We start from the raw sequence: 21,924 nt of genomic DNA, 5'->3' as shown, positions 1-21,924 counted from the left end.
GGAATTCATATTGAATTTTTTGGTAGTGTATTTTTTATTTCACAAAAAGATTTTTTGTCTGATTTTTACATATATTAGCATCAGTAATTTTGGTATGTGTAAAACAATGTTAATTTTGCATCACAATGAAAGAAATGTAGACTTACTAGATTTGGATATATATTTGTTTATTTTCAGTAGATGCCAATGGGTATGCCTTGCTAAAACCAAACGAACAATATATAAATATATGAATATGAACATAATTGTGAACAATTTTATAAAATGTTTATATTTGTGATGATTTGTATGGAAAAAAACAGCACTTGTGTGAAAATCTGCAATTCAAATCTAAATGGTGTAAATCAAACAAATACTTCATTGTCCATTGCACAATTTAATAAAGTCCCCCCAACAACACAAATACAAAACAGAGCCTGATTGTTAGTTATATACCTATCAGTTAATTTTCAAGAAAACTTTGCCCTCCAGCGAAGTGGTCATTCTGTTCTCAATCCAGAAGACAACGGTCCACAAGCTGAGAATATGCTTTCCTTCACAAAGTCTTTTAAATTATTTCAGTTTTACATTTGAATTTCTAACAGTGTTCTAAAGGTTTCATTGGCATGCCAATATAGCGAATAAAAATAAAACCTTACATTATCAATATAGCATATGTACAATAAACATTCTATTGCTATTCTATCTAAAGAAACACCTATGTGAATTTTGATAGAAACTGATTAGGATTGGCTCTTCTATACACAGAGGTTATGTTGTTTCACATGACATAAAGTAAGGATGGACGGGAAAACAAGTATCAGTGTAACATTATATAAATATATAATAAATACACACACACATACATATACATATAGATATATCTACATCTCTCAAAGGTCTATATACTGTACTAGCCAACCCGCGGCGTAGCATACACCGCACAATCACGCTGCTTTTTAAATGAATTTTAAGCACAGGGAAAAAAATGAACATTTGAAAAATCCGTAATTTAATAAACCACCAAGAAAAGTAACATTGCAACAATGCACTCTACGAACCAACATACAATTGTCCGTGACTGAAAACTGGAGAACCGCCGTCGCGCCTCCACCTCCCAGAGCGAGGGACGGGGTTGGACGGTGCTCGGGTGCGAAGGGAGGAACGGGGGGAGAGGGGAAGGACGCCCATTCTGCCCCCCCCATTCTAGTCTGCTGATCTCTTAGTCATCGTTCAGTACGCACTGCCTGCTCATGTGCCTGCCCCCAACTCCTCACCTGAGTCGCTTTCGTCTGTGTACAGTCCACATGCACCTGTAAGTCACGTTGACTGTTCATTTTCCAAACACCGCCTCAGTCGCTTTTGTCTCTGCTACAGTCCACATGCACCTCTGAGCCACGTTGACTTTTCATTGTTCTTTGCGGTTCCGGCTGCTTTTCTATATATAATCCACCAAGTCACCCGACCATGGTAGTAGCGAGGGGGGGGCGGGTGTGTACAAAGGACAGGGACGTAATCAGTGTGAGCGTATGACCCGCACTTCCTGGGAATTCCTCATTCGTGGGGAACAATTGCAAGCCCCAATCTCCATCACGAATGGGGTTCAACAACTTACCCACGTCTCTCGGCACCGGGTAGAGACACGTTGATCCATTCAGTGTAGCACGCGTGCAGTACCGGACATCCAAGGGCATCACAGACCTGTTAATGCTCAATCTCACGTGGCTGAAAGCCACTTGTCCCTCTAAGAAGTTGGAGGCTGACCGCTCTTGGGTCGCGTAACTATTTAGCAGGCAGGAGTCTTGTTCGTTTTCTGAATTAACCAGACAAATTGCTCCACCAACTAAGAACAGCCACGCACCACCACCCACAGAATTGAGAAAGAGCTATCAATCTGTCAATCCTCGCCGTGTCCGGGCCTGGTGAGGTTTCCCGTGTTGAGTCCAATTAAGCGAAAGGCTCCACACCTGGTGGTGCCCTTCCGTCAATTCCTTTAAGTTTCAGCTTTGCAACCATACTCACCCCCGGAACCCAAAGACTTTGGTTACCCGGTTGGCCGCCCAGCAGGTCATGGGAATGACGCCGCTGGATCGCCTGTCGTCATCGTTTATGGTCGGAACTACGACAGTATGTGACCGTCTTCGAACCTCCGACTTTCGTTCTTGATTAATGAAAACATTCTTGGCAAATGGTTTCACTCTCGCTCGAATTGTTGTTGGGCGTGGCTTTGTCGTGCGTGTGCCATGGTCGGTTGCTTAGTGAATTGTTGGCGGGCGGGGCTCTGAGTTGTCATCGTATCCCATGGTCTTAGCGTTGGTGGGCGGGTCTCTGTGAGTTGGCGGGCGTGGCTATACCATGCGTATCCCATGGTTGTCTTGCTTGTTCTGTCAGCTTAGTGAATTATACATATAGATAGATAGATATATAAAGGTCTGTTTATATCTACAGCTTTTATTATGGTTGCTTTGTTGTCTGTTTATTTTATCATAACCTTGTCATCAGCTGTGTTCCAATTATCCAGAGTATATTTGATGGCGTGTGCCAAAGTTTCTCCCGTGTTCAGAGGACATAAACTTAAAGCACTGTGTGTTAGGTTTGCTGATGAATGGTAAAAGCATTCAGGAATTCCCAAAAACAACCCTTTTTACTCAATCTGTTTAAACAAAAGGTTACATTCCATGCTTGCTTGACCATCACATTGACATGCTGTGTCGCTGTATCCATTTTATGAGTGATGAGTGCATTTATTCGTGAAGCGCATGGAATGTTAAATTTAGGGATCAAAAGTAGAAACTAATTTTCTAACAAACAGCACATCATACAGCCTTGTAGTCATGTCAAGTTTCAAAAAACAGGTTTATTTGGGCATGATCACGTTTTTTTCAGCCTTTTTCTAAACCCAGAAATATGCCATAGGCACATAGCAATGTGTAACATGGCTATTTAATTGAACATCAAGGTTTGTTGGGTTTTTACCCTTAATCTGTACAGAACACAATATGCCCTGCTCTAACACCATGCACTTACTATTGTAGCTATCAGTGTTCTATTTGAAAAACTCCCATACAGCACTTTGTCTGTCTTCCGGCCATACTGATTGCTGATGCTGTCTGGTCAGAGAAAGTTTATATATTGAATTTCAAAGCCTACACAGGAGTGCTGTAATTTTATGACAAATGCAAAAAAATATTCTTCCGTGTTCTAAAGTATATGATCAAGAAAATTGATTTTAGTTATAGTTTTGTATCATTTTAGTTTTCCATCTCAGTTTTGTTAATTATTTTATTTCACTTTACAAAAATATTTTTTCATTAACAGTTTTAGTTTTCATTCTCGTTACAGTAATAACATTGCTCCACTGCAGCCCCACTATGATCTTATCCTTTTACAATCCCATTATATTGGAATAAGCATACTTCTTTTCCAATGTTCAAGAATCCTCCTATCATACACAAGGTTTATTATTTAATATCATGCTGAATGTCTACTATAGTGGCACAGCTGTAAGTATGTATGTTATGCATCTAGCCAGAGTATGCATTTATCGGTCAAGATTTGCGTTACTCCTTGGCTCCACCACAGTACAATGTGTGTTGAATGTATGTTAATGTCAAGCAAAGAAAACCAACTATTGTGGCATTTTCATACATTATTAGGTCTGCTTTTGCCGTTAAAACACTGTGAGCATGCTGCCTTCTAGCACTGTGCTCTTAACCAGCAACTTCTTCCTTCCACTCTGTGAAATCTTCTCCTTTCTCCACATACAAACTGATGTAGGCTGTGTATTACTTATTTCAAGCTGTGTGAAAATATAGCAGTGCCATTTCTGGCAAGTTTACAGTATGTATGGCTTTACCGAACTGAAATCGCACTGGGGTGTGCGCCTGTGTACATCTGTGCTTGCGGGGGCTACTTTTTGCCTATCATATTTTGTGTTGTTATTTTACACAACCCATGATACAAGATTCATATTTCTGGAGAGTGACAACTTGGTGCTAGTTGGTCATGCGTGCAAATGTACTTTGTAATCATCACAATAAATCAGTACTGATTATACTACATTACATTTTTAATCAAAGTGTTAGATTTTGAAAGAAAAAAAAAAAAGCCAGTCACCTACATTTAATTTCAAAGTGCACAATATCACTCAGCCTTACTCACTTTCTGCAGTGTGTCATGTGGACACAAATACTCTGAGGAAATAGAGCCACAGAAACAGAATGAATTAGCGATAGGCAATACAATAAAAAGATTCTATTCTTTTTGAACTACCCATTTAAGAGAATTTATTTTATTAACTCACTTGATTCATTAACAGGGCTTATTCCCAGGTCCTCTTTAGAAAAGCTGTAAAAATGTACTGCTGTCGTAGATAAGAATGCTTAATTATATATTACATGTTCTTTAGTAATGATTTAATTTGAACTTGCAGGAATCGGCCCACTGTATATGCCAGGTGCAGTCAGTGAGCTGTATGTGTGCTAGGGTGCACATAAGCAAGGCCAAGCTGAAAACAACAAATAATTGTCAGAAACTCTTGATTGTATATACTATGACATAAAATGCATCTATGTTAAATATTCTGTATAAAGAAGTCTGCCCAAAGTTCACTGTATAAAAACACAATTACTGTATATTTAATATAAACATGTTCTCAGAATGAGAATTTTAACTCAAGACAGCTGAAACTTGCATGTACACCGTAAACACATACTCGCCAAACCAAAAATGCTGATGACATAACACATGCGTCGTAGAACTAGTATTGTGCTCAGCTGAATCAATTCGTTTATGCTCACAAATCAATTCATGAGACTTAATGAACAGAGTCATTCAAAAAGGACAATTCATTTGTGAATCACCCATCACTAGAATGGACCACCACAAACCATTTATCGAGTTTCATAGTGCATGTTATGTCTCTATTGCTGAGAACACGATAAAAAAAAAAAAAAAAAAAAAAAGAATGACTAAGGACAATGACTGTGAGTAAATTGGTAACTTTTACTGCTTGTCAGTAGACATTTATTAAAGCTCATGATGTGATTTGGTAGTTCTGAGTTGTGCTACAAAGGACTTTTAAAGTAATTTTTTTGAATGAATTTTAATCATCTTTACAGCCTTAAAAAATGGCTTTTTCAGTAATTATTGTCTAAATCACACCTGAGCAGCTATATTCAATAATGTCAATAACTGTGACAGAAGAGGATTTTTAGGGTAAAATAAAAAATATATATATATATTTGCAAATGCAGCCAAGTACGAGCCATAAAAGAGATGGAACAATTCACACCAGGTTAAGTAAGGCCAGGAGCATGACATGCATACTGCTGAAATCAATACAAATTTAAAAACCTATACATTGGCATGGTATTGGTGTAGTAATTGATGCTTTTGAATTAATTGTAAAAGAAATTACTTTCTCAAATTCATTAATTCATCATACAGCTTTGCTTATTCCCATAAAGGACTGACAGAAACCAGAGTCAAATCTTTCAGCATTAGGAAAAATGAATTAAAAAAAAACATGGAAAGTGAACCAATATATCACAGAACATACTCTGACAAGTACCTTAATTTGCTCACCCTCTGACAGTTTTGAACTACCAAGCAACCTAACCTGCAGACCACTGGTTTGTGGGAAGAAAGCTGGTGTATCTGTAGAAAAACATGTACACAGACATATGGGGGGTGGAGTGCAAACTCCTTATAAACAACAACACGTTTGGTGTATTGCTACAGACCTTGTCATTTAGTTCACCAGCAAATAATGATTTTTTTTTTCTAAGCTAAGATTAAACAAATATTTAAGTACAACAACAAACAATGCCTTAATTGTTGGTAAAGTGGTAAAATGTTGGTAAAGTGAAAGCATCTTTAATGAGAGTCTCGGCAGTTTGCAAAAAGATACCTTACGCAGTGTGTTCCAGAAAGTAAAAACACATTATGCCAAAAAGAGATCTTGCTGTCTAATGGCTCATTTGTCCAATTTCACCAATAACTTTTTCTTATTTTACTTAAGCTAGGAGGCTTCGCTCGCCAACCCCCGTGTTTGGTTTTCCAGATATATACTTAAGATTTTTTTTTTCTTTGAATTGTTGCTATTTCATTAGTTTCACTTTTATTTCAGAACTTCTTTAAAAACAATATTTGGAATCTTTAGAGTCCCAACATACTCAATCTTTTAAATGAGGTCAGTGAGACGTGTGTTTAATGACTTTGTACCATAATTCAGGGTAGGTTTCTCTGTTTGGAATTTTAGCACAGAGAAAACGATCGACATCATCAGCAGTTAATAATTTTTTTTTTTACAAAGTAACCAATAAATGCATGTGAGGAAAACCACATTTTTGAAATTCTTTGACTTAAACTTCAAAGCCTTACAATATTTACATACTTCAGACATATCACCTATGTCCATATATTTGATCTCTATTCGCCTTTTAGTTATTTCTCTGAGTAATAATTTCTCTTTGTTTGCGCTAATGCGATGTTTACTTTCTTTGATTTGACACTTTCATTTTTTTCTGCTTTCATATTCTGTACCTTGCTCTGCATGTGTTTTGCACCTACGTGTTTTTTTTTTTTTTTTTTTTTTTTTTTTTGAGTCTTTTGAATCCCACTGTTTTCATTATCTCTAACCTGCTCTGCATGTGTTTGGCCCCCTTGTTTTTGAACCTCTTTATGACGTTTTACGTTGTTTTATACTCTTTGTATTTTATTTCTGACCTCGCTTTGTCCTGCTATTTTTTCAATTACACCTGGTACGTGATGATTACTTTCCCTTTTATCGAGTAATAATTTCCTTTTATTTGTGCTAATGCGATCTTTATTATCTTTTTTTGATACTGTAGCGACCTCTGCGTTCGGGTCGAAAAAAGAAGTGGGAAAAAAAAAAAAACAGACGTAGTAAAGTTTCACAAAAGTTTTACTTGAACAATCAAGAAAAAAAAACGCCGACTTCGTAACCCCAAACACCACCTTCTAGCACCCTCTCCAACCCCTCCTCCCCTCCCTTACCGCATCAATCAATACCCCGCTGTCAGTCTTCCGTGCTGTACTCCGCCCTCCCTCAATCAAACCTAACAGTCACTCAAAACAAAAAAGGCTTCAAACTGCCTGGGACGCTACAATACTTTCGAATTTTACTGCTTTCATATTCTTTACCTTTCTCTGCATGTGTATCGCGCCATCATTTTTTTTACCCTTTCGAATTGCACTGCTTTCATAATCTCTAACTAGCTCTGCATGTGTATAGCGCCAACATTTTTGAACATCTTTATGAAGTTCTACTTTGTCTTTTGCTCTTTGTCTTTTAATTCTGAGCCTGATTGGACGTGCTTTTTTTTTTTTCCAATTCCACTTGTTCCGGGCTGATTATTACTTTCCTTATTTTCTGAATTTGCACCTAGATTATTATTTTTATTTTTTTTTTGCATTTTTTTCTCTCCAAAGCTTTTGAGTCTCTTTTCTCCACGCTGCTCTTTCTTCTTCGCTTAGTCGTCAACGTTTTATCTATAATGTATTGTCCTTATACGCTTTATATGCGCTGAGAGCCCTGGATCTGTGTGTGCTCAAAGCCTTGACACGACTGAGTGTTTTGCTGCCTGCGGTCTTATTTGATATTGGTTGTAAGTAGGGCGTGTCTTGCAAGAATCTCATGTTCTATGTCCCCCGCGAGACGGTCCGGGGTCAATCTCTTGGCACAAAATCTCATGTTTAAGGTCCCTGCGAGACGCTCTGTGGCCAATCTCTTTTCGTCTCGCAAGTCTTTTAAGTGTCTTCCGTGATCTCCCTAGTCTTTCTCTCCCAGGATTTTTTTTTTTATAATAGAAAGAGATGTTCCACAGTAACCATTATCATATAAGTAAAATTATTGTTAGCTGTAATTTTTCTTGTTCACATAAAGAATTTCTTCCATTCTTCATTCTCTGTCATTAAGGGACAGCAAGAAATTCTGCTTTTCATAATTAACAAGAAAAAAAAGAAAAAGAAAACAAGCTGACCACTAAATCTAATTGCAGTTCAGACCAAAATGAAAGGAGGTGAAATTAATATGTTCAGACGAACAGATGAATGAAGGATATAATTGTACAGATCTCCAAACTGCTGCATTTTTTTAACAACAGTCTGAATTAAATAATACATTACAATCAGATAATGTTTGTAATAATGTATATAATAAAGTAAGGGGCAAAGCTGAACAATGTTACTGTTCTAGTCAAATACAGAAGTTAGTTCACAATAACTATCTGAGGTAATGTTTGTAAAATGAATTTACCTCTTCTACATTGGAAGCTGTTTTAGCTGATGTCTCCATAAAAATAAGGCCATGTTCTCTAGCAAAAGCCTCGCCTTCTTCTTTTTTCACCTCTCGCCGAGACTCTAAATCACTGTAAAATAATTTAAAAATGTATATGAGCAATTAATTTGTTTTGTTAATACAAACAATAATTTTAGTTTAAAAGGATTCTTGTTTTCAGTGTATTCCATCATACCTTGAATAATTATCCACAAGTAAAATTCGACATGATATGATGTGGGTGGTTGATGGTTGTTTAAAAACCTAATTCTGAAACAACCAATATAATCTGACACAGTAATAATTTAATTTATTCAAATGAAAATTATATACATTTAGCAGTAACTAAACAATATGGAAACTTGCAAATATTTACTTTGCAATATGATTAACATTACGGTCAGCAGAATACCACTTACTTCTGAAAAGTATGAACTTGCTTCTGTGTTAAAGTATTTTTTTTTAAGAAAATGTCATAATACAGTTAAACCAAGACCTGACATTGGATTAGATAGGTTCATTAGAGAGAATGATTCACAATCAAACTGAGCATTACAGTTTTTAATTAGCTCAAAACCCATCCAGGTATTTAGATCAACTGGTTATAATTTACACTATAGCAGTAAGAACTCTAGGTGTGCTGCAAAATATGGATTACTCTTGAAGCCAGTTAAAGATATAAACAAGTAATAAGCACATGACTGTTAACCTAAAATAACACACACTTGGTATTACTAAATGTTGATACTAGTGTCTGCTGAATTAAAAACAAAAGGTGTAAAAAGAGGTGTGAAAGATATTCTTTACCTTTTGTTGCCAATAAGCATGATAACCATGTTGGAATTTGAATGCTGTCTAGCATCTTCAAGCCAGGTAGTTAAATGATTAAAAGTGTCCCTTCTGTTAAGAAAGATACAGAAAGGAAGTATGATCATACAAAGGCATGGTCTAAAATATGATAAAGATAAAAATACATGTAGAACTTAAAATAATATTTTTTATTTATATAACACTTTTCTCAAATCCAAGAAGATTTTACAGAATATTTAAAACATACACAAAATTAAAATAAATCCATGGTAAATGGAGCAATAGTGGTAACTATACTATTGTGGAATACAGCTTCAAAATTATTGTCATAGGTGATTTTACAATTGGGAAACTTCCTAATGACATTTTGTCTGTTGCCTCCACAGTTACTGGCATCTCTGGTAAAGAAAAGTCAAAAAAGGTTATGAAAAATCAACTTTTGGTAGATTATCTTATTCTCACTGGGGAAAAATGAGAGAAAACATATCTTTAAATGAAATTTATTGTAAGAAATATATATATATATATATATATATATATATAGTAATCCCTCCTCCATCGCGGGGGTTGCGTTCCAGAGCCACCCGCGAAATAAGAAAATCTGCGAAGTAGAAACCATATGTTTATATGGTTATTTTTATATTGTCATGCTTGGGTCACAGATTTGCGCAGAAACACAGGAGGTTGTAGAGAGACAGGAACGTTATTCAAACACTGCAAACAAACATTTGTCTCTTTTTCAAAAGTTTAAACTGTGCTCCATAACAAGACAGAGATGACAGTTCTGTCTCACAATTAAAAGAATGCAAACATATCTTCCTCTTCAAAGGAGTCAGGAGCAGAGACTGTCATAAAGGCAGAGGAAAATCAATAGGGCTCTTTGGCTTTTAAGTATGTGAAGCACCGCGGCACAAAGCTGTTGAAGGCGGCAGCTCACACCCCCTCCGTCAAGAGCACAGAAAGAGAGAGAGACAGAGAAAAACAAGCAAGCAAAAATCAATACGTGCCCTTCGAGCTTTTAAGTATGCGAAGCACCGTGCAGCTTGTCGTTTCAGGAAGCAGCTGCACAAAAGATAGCAACGTGAAGATAATCTTTCAGCATTTTTACACTAGCGTCCGTATCGTCTAGGTGTGCGAACAGCCCCCCTGCTCAATCCCCCTACGTCAGGATCAGAGAAAGTCAGCGCAAGAGAAAGAGAAATGTAAGCTGGGTAGCTTCTCAGCCATCTGCCAATAGCGTCCCTTGTATGAAATCAACTGGGCAAACCAACTGAGGAAGCACGTACCAGAAATTAAAAGACCCATTGTCCGCAGAAACCCGCGAAGCAGCGAAAAATCCGCGATATATATTTAAATATGCTTACATATAAAATCCGCGATGGAGTGAAGCCGCGAAAGGCGAAGCGCGATATAGCGAGGGATTACTGTGTGTGTATATATATATATAAATATATATATATATATATATAATGTAATACAGTACCTGTCTAATAACAAACAGTACACAACATGTGTTTCACCTAATTAGGGTTCACCAGCTATACGCACACACAACAAACAAAAACAATTTTAGTAGCTGACCAATACTGGCTCTTCTGCGCCAAGTTTCTGCCATTTATTTTTATTGTACACTTGTTTTTCGTTTCAGAACATATAAAATGTAACAATTACGTTTTCCCATAATTTCCAATGCTTAGGAATCATATGCCTATTGATATTCATTCTTCCTAAGGCAATGAACACCATGACCAATCTCCTTCACATACCCTATTCAAGTAAATGGCTGTTCAATTCCATCATGGCACAGCAACTCTTGCAGATTAGACAAGCCCTGTCTCATCTTCAGTATCAACAAGAGCAAAAAATATCACCACTTTGGAACAAATCATAATGGAGAATTAATGAATGAGAGTGTGTGAAACAGCAGACACTAACAATTTGTGTTGGGAAAGTTAAATCCATTTTTCATAAAATATTAAACATGAAAAAGGTCTGTGCATGTTGTGAGACCCGAATGCAGACTCTTGAAATGGTGTACACCACATTCACTTTTTAAAATGAATTTTGTGCTACTGAATTCCAACTGCAAGAAATGTGAGAGATTAATTTCTTGAATGCATCAGTATGATCCAGAGATCAAACACCTATTGAAACAATGGTGGCAGGGTGATTCTCCAGAATGTGAGGAAGTGAACTAGGTGAACCAGGTGTAGCAGTAGTGCAGTTTAACAAGTAAATGAAACTATTGGATGGTTATCACACTAGGCTGAACAACTGGTTGTCAGGATGCTTGGAACTAAAAGTTTTTAATACCAGATAACCAAACTAAAGACTCAACAATGCAGCATGGCATATTACTGAATGTTTTGGATCTTCAGGTAATTAAACATATTTCTAATCAAAAACAATTGGATAAAAACAAAAAACCCAGTTCTTCAAATATGATCCCAATTGGGTGTTGCTTTTAAAAGGAGCACCACTGGCACCCACCCACCCAAGCATGTGAACAAGACAGCGATATCAATCAGCAAGTCTATAAAGCAAGTAACAGAAACAATACAATGAACATTAAAACAACTAGTGCAAAGAAGTAATAATGTGAAATGTTAATTTAGGAGTAGATTATCCTTTGAAACTTATGTTTTTTAATGTTTATATAGTAATCATTTAAGCTATTTAAATATAATAAATTATTAGTTAAGGACAGAGGGACAGATACGGTTTAAAGTCACTTTTATTATGAGACACTATGTAAACAATTTACTGGTGATATTTTTAGAATTGATTATGTAATTGTATCATTAGCAGAACCTTACTAAGCAATATTTCTGTTGGAAGCTCAGGACACTGTGCACATTTACAACCATCTATAGTTAAAACAGAAATTACTGTATAAGTGGCAAAACACAGTCAGACACAAAATACCATGCAGAATGTACACACACGTCACAATATCACATCACAATATTTCTTCAAAGAATGAAGTGCTTAAAACTTATGAAAAAATTGCTCAAAAGAAGCAGGTGAGCAGCAACCATCAAATGAATGCGACACAGCCCTTCCTAAAACTGTGATTCTCTGCAAATAGGGTGTTATGAAGATATCACATGTCCCTTTTGATTTATACATGCTCCACCTGAAATGCCATCATGCCCTTCAGTACAGTGCACACACAGCTGCTTCCTCTGGTTTTTGCTCATGGAGTTTGCATTTTAAGGCTACAGGTGCATTATATGTTATTTTTGTTTTAGGAAGGTGTTCTTTCTGTGTAAGGTGACTGTAAACTTTATTACAAAGGAGGCTAAATCAAGCTCTTGGTGATGCAAGCACGACTAGAAACGAGATACAAATAATCTTACACAGTTCTGTTAATCCCTTCGGTTGGTGGTGGGGGTGAATTCTAGCATGGTCAAGTCGCATGTGCTCGTGACCCAGCAACAGCCAGCTGTGGTTCAAAGGACAGAAACACTGGTTTATCCGTGATGTGTGTGACTAGCTTTGGTACCCGCTCCATGGCTGTGTCTTGCCCTGTGCCAGGAAAGGCACTGTACTCAACCACCGTAATCCAGCACTGGAGGAAGGTGATTTGAAAATGTATCTTTGTACTTAAATTTATTCCAGACATGAAATACAAGAAAAAAGCAGCAACAAAAATTAATAAATAAAAACACACTAAATGTCTATGGGGAAACTGTAACAGAGACAGGAAAAGATGTGTGAATTGTAGCACTAAAACCCCAATCTATTATACAAAATACATGAAGATAAATGTTTGGATGAGTATGTAATTATAAGTACATAGTTGCAAATTGTTTAATTGTTGCTTTACAGTGATATATAGTGTGTGCATTTGTGCACACTATATGTTTTTTTGAAGTTGTTTAGGTGCAAGAGACAAAATATTTTCATAAATGGAAACATTTCCAAAAAGGGTGATACCTTGTACCAAACAGTATAACTCTGCAATGCTGTGGAATATGAAAGCTTGGTATGACAGCTGACAGATTGGGTCAGAAAAAGAAAACTTATTCTAAGTTCTAAGGCTGTGCAACATAAATGTCTTGGTTATGTACTATAAAGTCCAATTTACTACAGAAAAATCCGTAAAGTGTCAACATTTTTTAGTGTTTTATTTAGTAGATATTGGTGTAAGCAAAAGGTTTTTATTCATTAAAACATTTGGAATGTTAAACGCATTACTCTTCAGCCATTCAGCAGCTCAATTATCACATAAACAGAATAAGTCATTTTTTGGTATGTAATTTAGGCATAAGAGGTTAAATGTGAGACAATGTTAACAGGCTTTTAAACAAGTGTACTCCTTCAAGAAGGATCTAGAAGGATCTAGTTATCTTTACTTTTTTTTAAGAAACTATATAATCCTCAAGTTTTTGTATATCCAATATAAGTTGAGAATTTTAGCATCATGACAAGCCTTAATTCTACTTCCAGTTAAATATTTCCTTGATTCTTTAACAGCATGTCACAAAAGAACTACAATTAATTCTGCTTGATAAAAATGAAAAAAAAAATCCCAATATTAAAAAATCATCCCAATGCTGCATTTTCAAAGCTGAAGAAAGGAAGCTAAATTAATGTTTAAAACAAAAAAAAAATTCTTGTACTGTAAATTCACAGCTGGCATGCTTCAAATTAAAAGTTGCAAGTTTTACTGTGCAATTTGCAGCTACTCGATATAACTGAAAACGTGTCATTTGATTTATTGATTAATACATTAAATTTCATTAGCACATTAAACTGCAAGAACTTGAAAATACTCATTTTTCCATTCATGCACTCATTTTCTAAATTGCTTATGAAATCTTAGGATCATGAGGAGGTGGCCACCTGTCTTGGCTGGATTGAATACAAAAAAGAACTAATCCTTTGATGTAAAATCAAGTAAAAACCCATTCACCCATGCAGGGCTGATTTAGAACTGGTTATTACTCTTTAAACTGTGAAGGAAAAAAGGATATCTACAGAAAACTTCACACAGACACAAACATGCAAACACACGCAAACACACATATTAACTGCTACACAAATGTGCCACTCCTTAGCGAAAACAGACCATCTCTGACATTGGTCCATAACTATTATTCAACTCTAAATTTCATTAAAAACTAACAATGGTCACTATGAAGAGGATAATGCCACTCAATAAAATTATATTAATTTACATGTAGTAGTGACTATACAACTACTTCTAATAAGTGTTCCAAAAATCCAGCTGAAGGCAAGTCTAAAGAACAGGTTTTAATGTTTAATTTTAGAAATTATCTGTAATTACTAAAATTTACAAGAATGGCATGTGCCAGTTGCATTCTGTGATCCTATAGTATAACATCTTGAGGTAGCTACTTAATCAGCACTTTTATGCTCTCTAGTCTATTATAGAAGAAAACTATACTTGTTAATAAAAAAATCAAGTGGAGGTCAGTATTTTATTTGTCAGGCTAACAACTGTCCTAAAAAAAAAAAAAAAAAAAAGAACGATGTTAAAATTTGACTATTAATCTGTACCAGTAATCATAGCTAGGTTTTGTTGAAGGCTTTAAAAATTCTACTTCATGTGCACTAGTAAACTATGTTTCCAGTTTATTGCTCTGTATTTATGGTGAAAGTTACATTATGAGATATTAAAATACTTCCCTTTATTTAAACATAAGCTGTTTAAGCGCTCAGCAAAAATGATTTAAATTACTATGAGTCGGACAGTTGATAGCCAAGAATCTCATTTAACAATTATTTCTTAAAAATGTAACTATGTTTAAATGTTTCACAGCTTTGGTTTTGATCTGAACATTTATTGACAGATCACATGTAATAAATGATGTAATTGGGGACAGAGCAGAATATATGTCTTACAAACACGAAGACAGCATTTAATCTATGGAGTTGCAATTCTCAGCAAGTTACTTTCAAAAAATTGTCAAGTTTCAGTTAACTACATAATTGGTAGTTATTTCAGATTCCCTTGATCTTTCTTGCTGGTTTCCATCCTGCATGTACATTCTTTTAATTTCAATCAATGTCCATAAATACTTGTCTTAATATTAAACCAAACGAATTTTGCTAGGTCAAGTTGAACACTGCATTTGAGGACTCTAAACACAAACATCATATCCACATGTAGCTTTGTTCAAGACTAAAGCATCTCAGAGTAGGGCATGCCCATAAATCTCGGCATGCATTAGGCTGCTCTTCTCTTCACAATTTTTTATAATGTGATTTGTAGTCATGTACATAGTGATACCAGCATGTAAAAGTTGCTGCATAATGTCCCCTGATTTTGATTCAACAGTTTTAACCACCGAATACATTTTATTTGTTTTAATTGCTTTTATACAATGAGTAGGGGGTGAGAAGGCTGCTTGAACATACACCTCTAAATCTCTAAGAATTTGCTTCCTGGAGGTCAGTGGTGCTAATCTTGTATTTTTTAGGAATGTTTAATCCAAAAAAAACGGTACACATTTTGTGTAATGGATCAAATATGTAAATGTTTACACAGAAACCTGAACTTAATATCAATATACAGCAACTCAAAATTTGCTGAATTAATTTTCATCTTTATTTGGAATATCCTGCTGAGAAGTGGGAGGTCATGCAGACTGCATTGCCCCTCTAGAATGTCTGCTAGGATGACAGGAAGGCTCTGTAACGTATGGCTTTTCATTTGTTCTCCTATTTGCTCTCCTATTTGCTGTTAGGATGCCTCTCTCTTTTTCCAATACTTGCCCCCTTGCTGTACATAATCCTTCTCTCACTGCTGTAAGACAAAAGAAGTAACTATTTCATAGGTGTATGATATTTTCTATAGGCACTGCAAATATTTATTTATAGTTTAATAGTAGGATAAAAATTGAAGGCGTAATATGTACAAAGTAAAAGTTAAATAAGACTGATTACCTTTTCTTATAATATGCATTATTTATTAGTTTTTAGCTGGCACAAACTTTTTTTTTTTTTATTTTCAGTACAAAACTCTATGTTAGGAAGAAAATTCGAAAATCCAGTGATTCACCACATTCTTGACACTCCCTTACCAGCCCTCAAAGTTAATGTTTGTATTTATTGCTTGTGGAGCTTTATTTGAAAAGCACACATATATTTATGAATTCTTACATTAAAGATGTATGTGAACACCATGGCTCTCAGAAGAATGTGGTAATTGGATTATTAAAAAGAATCCCTCTTCACAAAGCATCTTGGAACTGCTGAGGTTTGTTGTTCTTTAGGTCTTCTTCATGATGTCTGTAGTGAACTTTCCAACCATCAGCTAGATGTTATTTTGTTAAACTGCTTACCTTAACCTCACAAGTGACTATAATGTTTTTTGAGCAATACTTCAAAATCATGTTCTCTTTCTTGTGTTAACGTATGATAAAAGTAGCACTAAGCATCTTGTATTCTACTAGGCTGAACATAATACAAGACAGTAACTACCCATTAATACAAATAAAAAAGGAGCATGTAACAGATTCTTTTTTTTTCTTATTTCCTCATTGCATGGTGTGTGTGGCAACATGCAATTAGCGCATGCTCCCAAACCTATATTTAATCGAATATGTAATAATGTAATAATTTTTCAGTGCTACTAAGTTTTATTTCTGTAACTACTCATTCAAACTTTCAGCTCTAAAATGATCCCTGAAACCAGTCTGCCAGTCATTCACTGCACTTGGAGTTACCTTGTGGACTATAAAAACCATTATCTTTCATTACTTTTGAGCTTTTTATTTATGCCCTGCAATGGTTATCTTAACCTCAGAATCTGCTTCTCATCAATACTGTTATACTCATTTAAGACAAATGAACAGAAATATTGATGGAGCATGGTTGAAAGTAGTAATTAATTATAAATCCACACCACTTAAAATCAGTCAAATCATCTCAATTAATTTAGCATTTTGAGGGCATTATTCTGCTGAAAAGTGAAAAGATGGAGCAAGGCAGGTAAAACACGCTTTAAGGTGCTATTCTGCCAATATTATATATTTTCATATACAAATTTGCAAACTATATTTGGTGAGTTATAGTTACAAAAAAGTTATATTGCTAAATCTTGACAAAAAAATTGAAGAAACAGTCACTGCAAAAGGTTCCAGATAAAATTAAATGCAGTTGCTTACAGTTTAAGTATGGAAGCTCTGAACCGCACAATGAAAAAAATTATGGGACAGCCCTTATCTCGTTATGTATGTGAAAATATCTTGTACGTACGTGAAAACATCTTGTAAATATTTCATGTATATATTTCACATATGTATGGGATACTTTTATGTACGTGCCCACAACGTTAGTCACGAAATGCCCATCGCATGTTCAGTTACACTATGGTTAAGTTTAGGTTTGTAGGAGGGTTATCTGACTGAAAGGTTTTAGGTATGTGCTTTATGTATACAGGTATCCATCTGCATACTCGTATGAAGACCCTCAGGAGATACGTTGTATTTTTTTTTCTTCTTGGGAAGCAATTTGGTGCATATAACTTACTATATCGTGCCCACCATTTATATATCTTATGCCCAACACTTACCAGGTACTTTAAGGTTGCACCAGGAAACATTGCGTGTGCTCCACATACATTCAGATGAGAACCAAATACCATTGAGTTCAACTGTACATCATTTTCTGGAAACAGGACATATCAATAAACAGTTTGATGTTTTCCTCACACAGTTGCATTCCACAGAAATGGATATTGGTAAGTTTATACAAGCAGGTTATACATTCAAGCCCAGGCCGTGGGATCCACGAAGCAACAGCACTAACCACTGCACTAATTTATAGTAAAAGGAAATGATATTAGTTAGCCATCTACTTACTAGCCTACAGCTTCTTATTCGCATAACAAAAGGAATTCATATTTCACGTATTGAGCGCATTTGAAGTTTACCCAGTCCAATGCAGGTACGCAAATTTAATTCTCTGGTGAACCTGGCACACTCAATCACTTATCTACACCGAAGGACTGTGGGATTTAACATGCATCTAAAGAGTTAAATTCAAATCAGGTCACTTTAATTCCCACAGTTTTCAGACAAGAAATGTACCCTTGTTAAATCTGAATATCCTAGTCAAATCCACTGGCAAATCTGGCACACAGATGTGAAAACATCTCATATGTACACAAAAGTATCCCGTACATAAGTGAAAGTGTCCTGTACATATGAGATATTTTCACGTATGTACGAGATATGGGCTATCCCATAATTTTTTTACTGTGCGGTTCAGAGCTTCCGTAGTTTAGTCAAAACACCCAAACACAACATGTTGCACCATACAAAAATACAGCAATACACACAACAGGTGGACATTCTTACTTAACACCTAAACGGTTGAGGGTGTAGCCGGTTAGCTATCTGAATCAGGCTCCAAGTAATACCAAAACAAGAAATGGACACAGGCACACAGACACACACACACACACACACTCGTTAAACATAATACACAATACACAAATTTTTGGGTGGCAGTACAATGAGCATTTTCCTATAAGTGCCAATATTGAAGGGGCAGAAGTAATAGTAAGCATTACCACATTTGATATACAATTTGTTGCTGAAAATTTTCAAATAAGAAAACAGACGTTTTGAGGCAAGGTAGTCATACTCAGCAACCCTATACAACTAATCAAGTCATGTGAGATTAGAAGTGTACTACATTAGAATGTGACAATAATGATCCTATAATCAGTTTTCATCATCTGGTGTCAAACTATAATGTTATATAAGACACAATTAGATAAAAAGAGGGTCAAATTCAAAATTGAATTATGTATTGCTTCCTAATACCTTAAAGAACAATGATAGATATAGTGCATCCGGAAAGTATTCACAGCGCATCACTTTTTCCACATTTTGTTATGTTACAGCCTTATTCTAAAATGGATTTAATTCATTTTTCTCCTCAGAATTCTACACACAACACCCCATAATGACAACGTGAAAAAAGTTTGAGGTTTTTGCAAATTTATTAAAAATAAAAAAACTGAGAAATCACATGTACATAAGTATTCACAGCCTTTGCTCAATACTTTGTCGATGCACCTTTGGCAGCAATTACAGCCTCAAGTCTTTTTGAATATGATGCCACAAGCTTGGCACACTTATCCTTGGCCAGTTTCGCCCATTCCTCTTTGCAGTACCTCTCAAGCTCCATCAGGTTGGGTGGGAAGAGTCGGTGCACAGCCATTTTAAGATCTCTCCAGAGATGTTCAATCGGATTCAAGTCTGGGCTCTGGTTGGGCCACTCAAGGACATTCACACAGCTGTCCTGAAGCCACTCCTTTGATATCTTGGCTGTGTGCTTAGGGTCGTTGTCCTGCTGAAAGATGAACCGTCGCCCCAGTCTGAAGTCAAGAGCGCTCTGGAGCAGGTTTTCATCCAGGATGTGTCTGTACATTGCTGCAGTCATCTTTCCCTTTATCCTGACTAGTCTCCCAGTCCCTGCCGCTGAAAAACATCCCCACAGTATGATGCTGCCACCACCATGCTTCACTGTAGGGATGGTATTGGCCTGGAGATGAGCGGTGCCTGGTTTCCTCCAAACGTGACGCCTGGCATTCACACCAAAGAGTTCAATCTTTGTCTCATCAGACCAGAGAATTTTCTTTCTCATGGTCTGAGAGTCCTTCAGGTGCCTTTTGGCAAACTCCAGGTAGGCTGCCATGTGCCTTTTACTAAGGAGTGGCTTCCGTCTGGCCACTGTACCATACAGGCCTGATTGGTGGATTGCTGCAGAGATGGTTGTCCTTCTGGAAGGTTCTCCTCTCTTCACAGAGGACCTCTGGAGCTCTGACAGAGTGGCCATCGGATTCTTGGTCACCTCCCTGAGTAAGGCCCTTCTCCCTCGATCGCTCAGTTTAGATGGCCGGCCAGCTCTAGGAAGAGTCCTGGTGGTTTCGAACTTCTTCCACTTACGGATGATGGAGGCCACTGTGCTCATTGGGACCTTCAAAGCAGCAGAAATGTTTCTTTAACCTTCCCCAGATTTGTGCCTCGAGACAGTCCTGCCTTGAAGGTCTACAGACAGTTCCTTTGACTTCATGCTTGGTTTGTGCTCTGACATGACCTGTCAACTGTGGGACCTTATATAGACAGGTGTGTGCCTTTCCAAATCATGTCCAATCAACTGAATTTACCACAGATGGACTCCAATTAAGCTGCAGAAACATCTCAAGGATGATCAGAGGAAACAGGATGCACCTGAGCTCAATTTTGAGCTTCATGGCAAAGGCTGTGAATACTTATGTACATGTGCTTTCTCCGTTTTTTTATTTTTAATAAATTTGCAAAAACCTCAAGTAAACTTTTTTCACGTTGTCATTATGGGGTGTTGTGTGTAGAATTCTGAGGAAAAAAATTAATTTAATCCATTTTGGAATAAGGCTGTAACATAACAAAATGTAGAAAAAGTGATGCGCTGTGAATACTTTCCAGATGCACTGTAGGTTAATCTAAAATAATAAATAATGTAAACCTATTAAACGATAGGCAGAACAATAAAAGCCCATACTTGTATTAAAATAACTAAAAAAAAACCTTACCTTGTGATATCATAAACCAAAAGAGCTCCAGCTGCACCTCTGTAATAGGACCTTGTTATTGAACGGAAGGATTCTTGACCAGCCTGCAAGATACACAGTATATATATATATATATTTTCTTTTTGTTTAGGGATTTTTTTTTTTTTTTTTTTAAGGTTTTTAAGAGACACTGGACCAGTATGAAGCTAAAAAGCATTTATTTTTGCTATAATTATTGACTCTGAAAAACAGAATGAGTAAATGGTGGTTAGAATACTGTATGCTACAAGTGTCTCTATAAACACCTCTCTCAACTGACCCAGGAAAGTCAATAACAAGACACAAGGTAAGTTGGTTGCGGGGGGAGTCAAAAACACAAAAATGATTACATCATACAATGGACTTTTAGAAACAATACTCCAGCATAGTCCCGTAAACCGAACAGATAAACTGCAGCTCTACATTTAAATTCAAGAACTCAAGCTATGGGTAGCTGTTGACATTAGTATAAAGTAGCTCACTGTAAATAAATGACGAATGACCACTTTCATCCTCACCATCTGCCAGAGTAAAGGCTGGTGGAAGGCCAGAGATGGAAACTGCACATTTGATAATGTGCATAATTCTAATAACATTTAAAAAAAAGTATCATTGATAAAGGTGTAGCTTGCTAATTTTTAATATGAACATTCCAAATAATTCTAAAAATAATTATTAACAGTAAAAATCATAAAACAGAAGGTTCAGCAGAAAATATGGACAAAATGCAAGGTGAAAGAAAGCACATAAACAAATTAAGCACAGGAAAAGGAATTCAGATACTTTTTTATTTTAGAGATAGTCTTAACATACCATAATAATCAGGAAAAGTGTCTGGAGTAAAGGTAATAGAACCATTAACATCTAGTGATCAAGTTATTCAAAAGATAAATGTCTAAGGTTAATTTGAGTATGGACAAATGACTAGCAAATGTGGCAAAGTCTCAGGGAAAAGTGAAACAAACTTTTAAATATGGAGATGGTTGATAAGCAGTGGTACATGTTTAGAAGTATATTAAATACTATGCAGAACATTTTTATCCTTGAATTTACAAAAATTATGATATTTACAAGAAATGTACAGAGCATGAGTAAGGAGCAAAAAAAGAAATTACAAAAGAGAATGCAGCTGTACATCATATAAAAGTGCAGTGCCAACTGCAGAGCTTATAAGCACAAGAGAACAAAAGTTAGAAAGGATAAGAGGAAAGCTAAAATGCAGGTGAAACGCAATATTACTAAAATAAAACAATACTGA

General features: G+C 36.1%; 1 protein-coding gene across 1 annotated transcript in view; it reads right to left on the bottom strand.

Moving 5' to 3' along the window:
* Positions 1-21,924, bottom strand: part of rab2a (RAB2A, member RAS oncogene family) — an 80,557-nt gene that overhangs the window by 18,380 nt on the left and 40,253 nt on the right. The window contains exons 4-6 of the mRNA XM_028803564.2: positions 20,649-20,731; positions 9,089-9,181; positions 8,261-8,372 (exon numbers count right to left, since the gene is read on the bottom strand). Coding sequence (XP_028659397.1) covers positions 8,261-8,372; positions 9,089-9,181; positions 20,649-20,731 — 288 coding nt within the window. The remainder of the gene's footprint in view (positions 1-8,260; positions 8,373-9,088; positions 9,182-20,648; positions 20,732-21,924) is intronic.

This window comes from Erpetoichthys calabaricus, chromosome 6 (assembly GCF_900747795.2).
Source record: "Erpetoichthys calabaricus chromosome 6, fErpCal1.3, whole genome shotgun sequence".
In the NCBI taxonomy this organism is placed as follows: Eukaryota; Metazoa; Chordata; class Cladistia; order Polypteriformes; family Polypteridae; genus Erpetoichthys; species Erpetoichthys calabaricus.
This window is presented reverse-complemented; position numbering and strand designations above follow the sequence as displayed.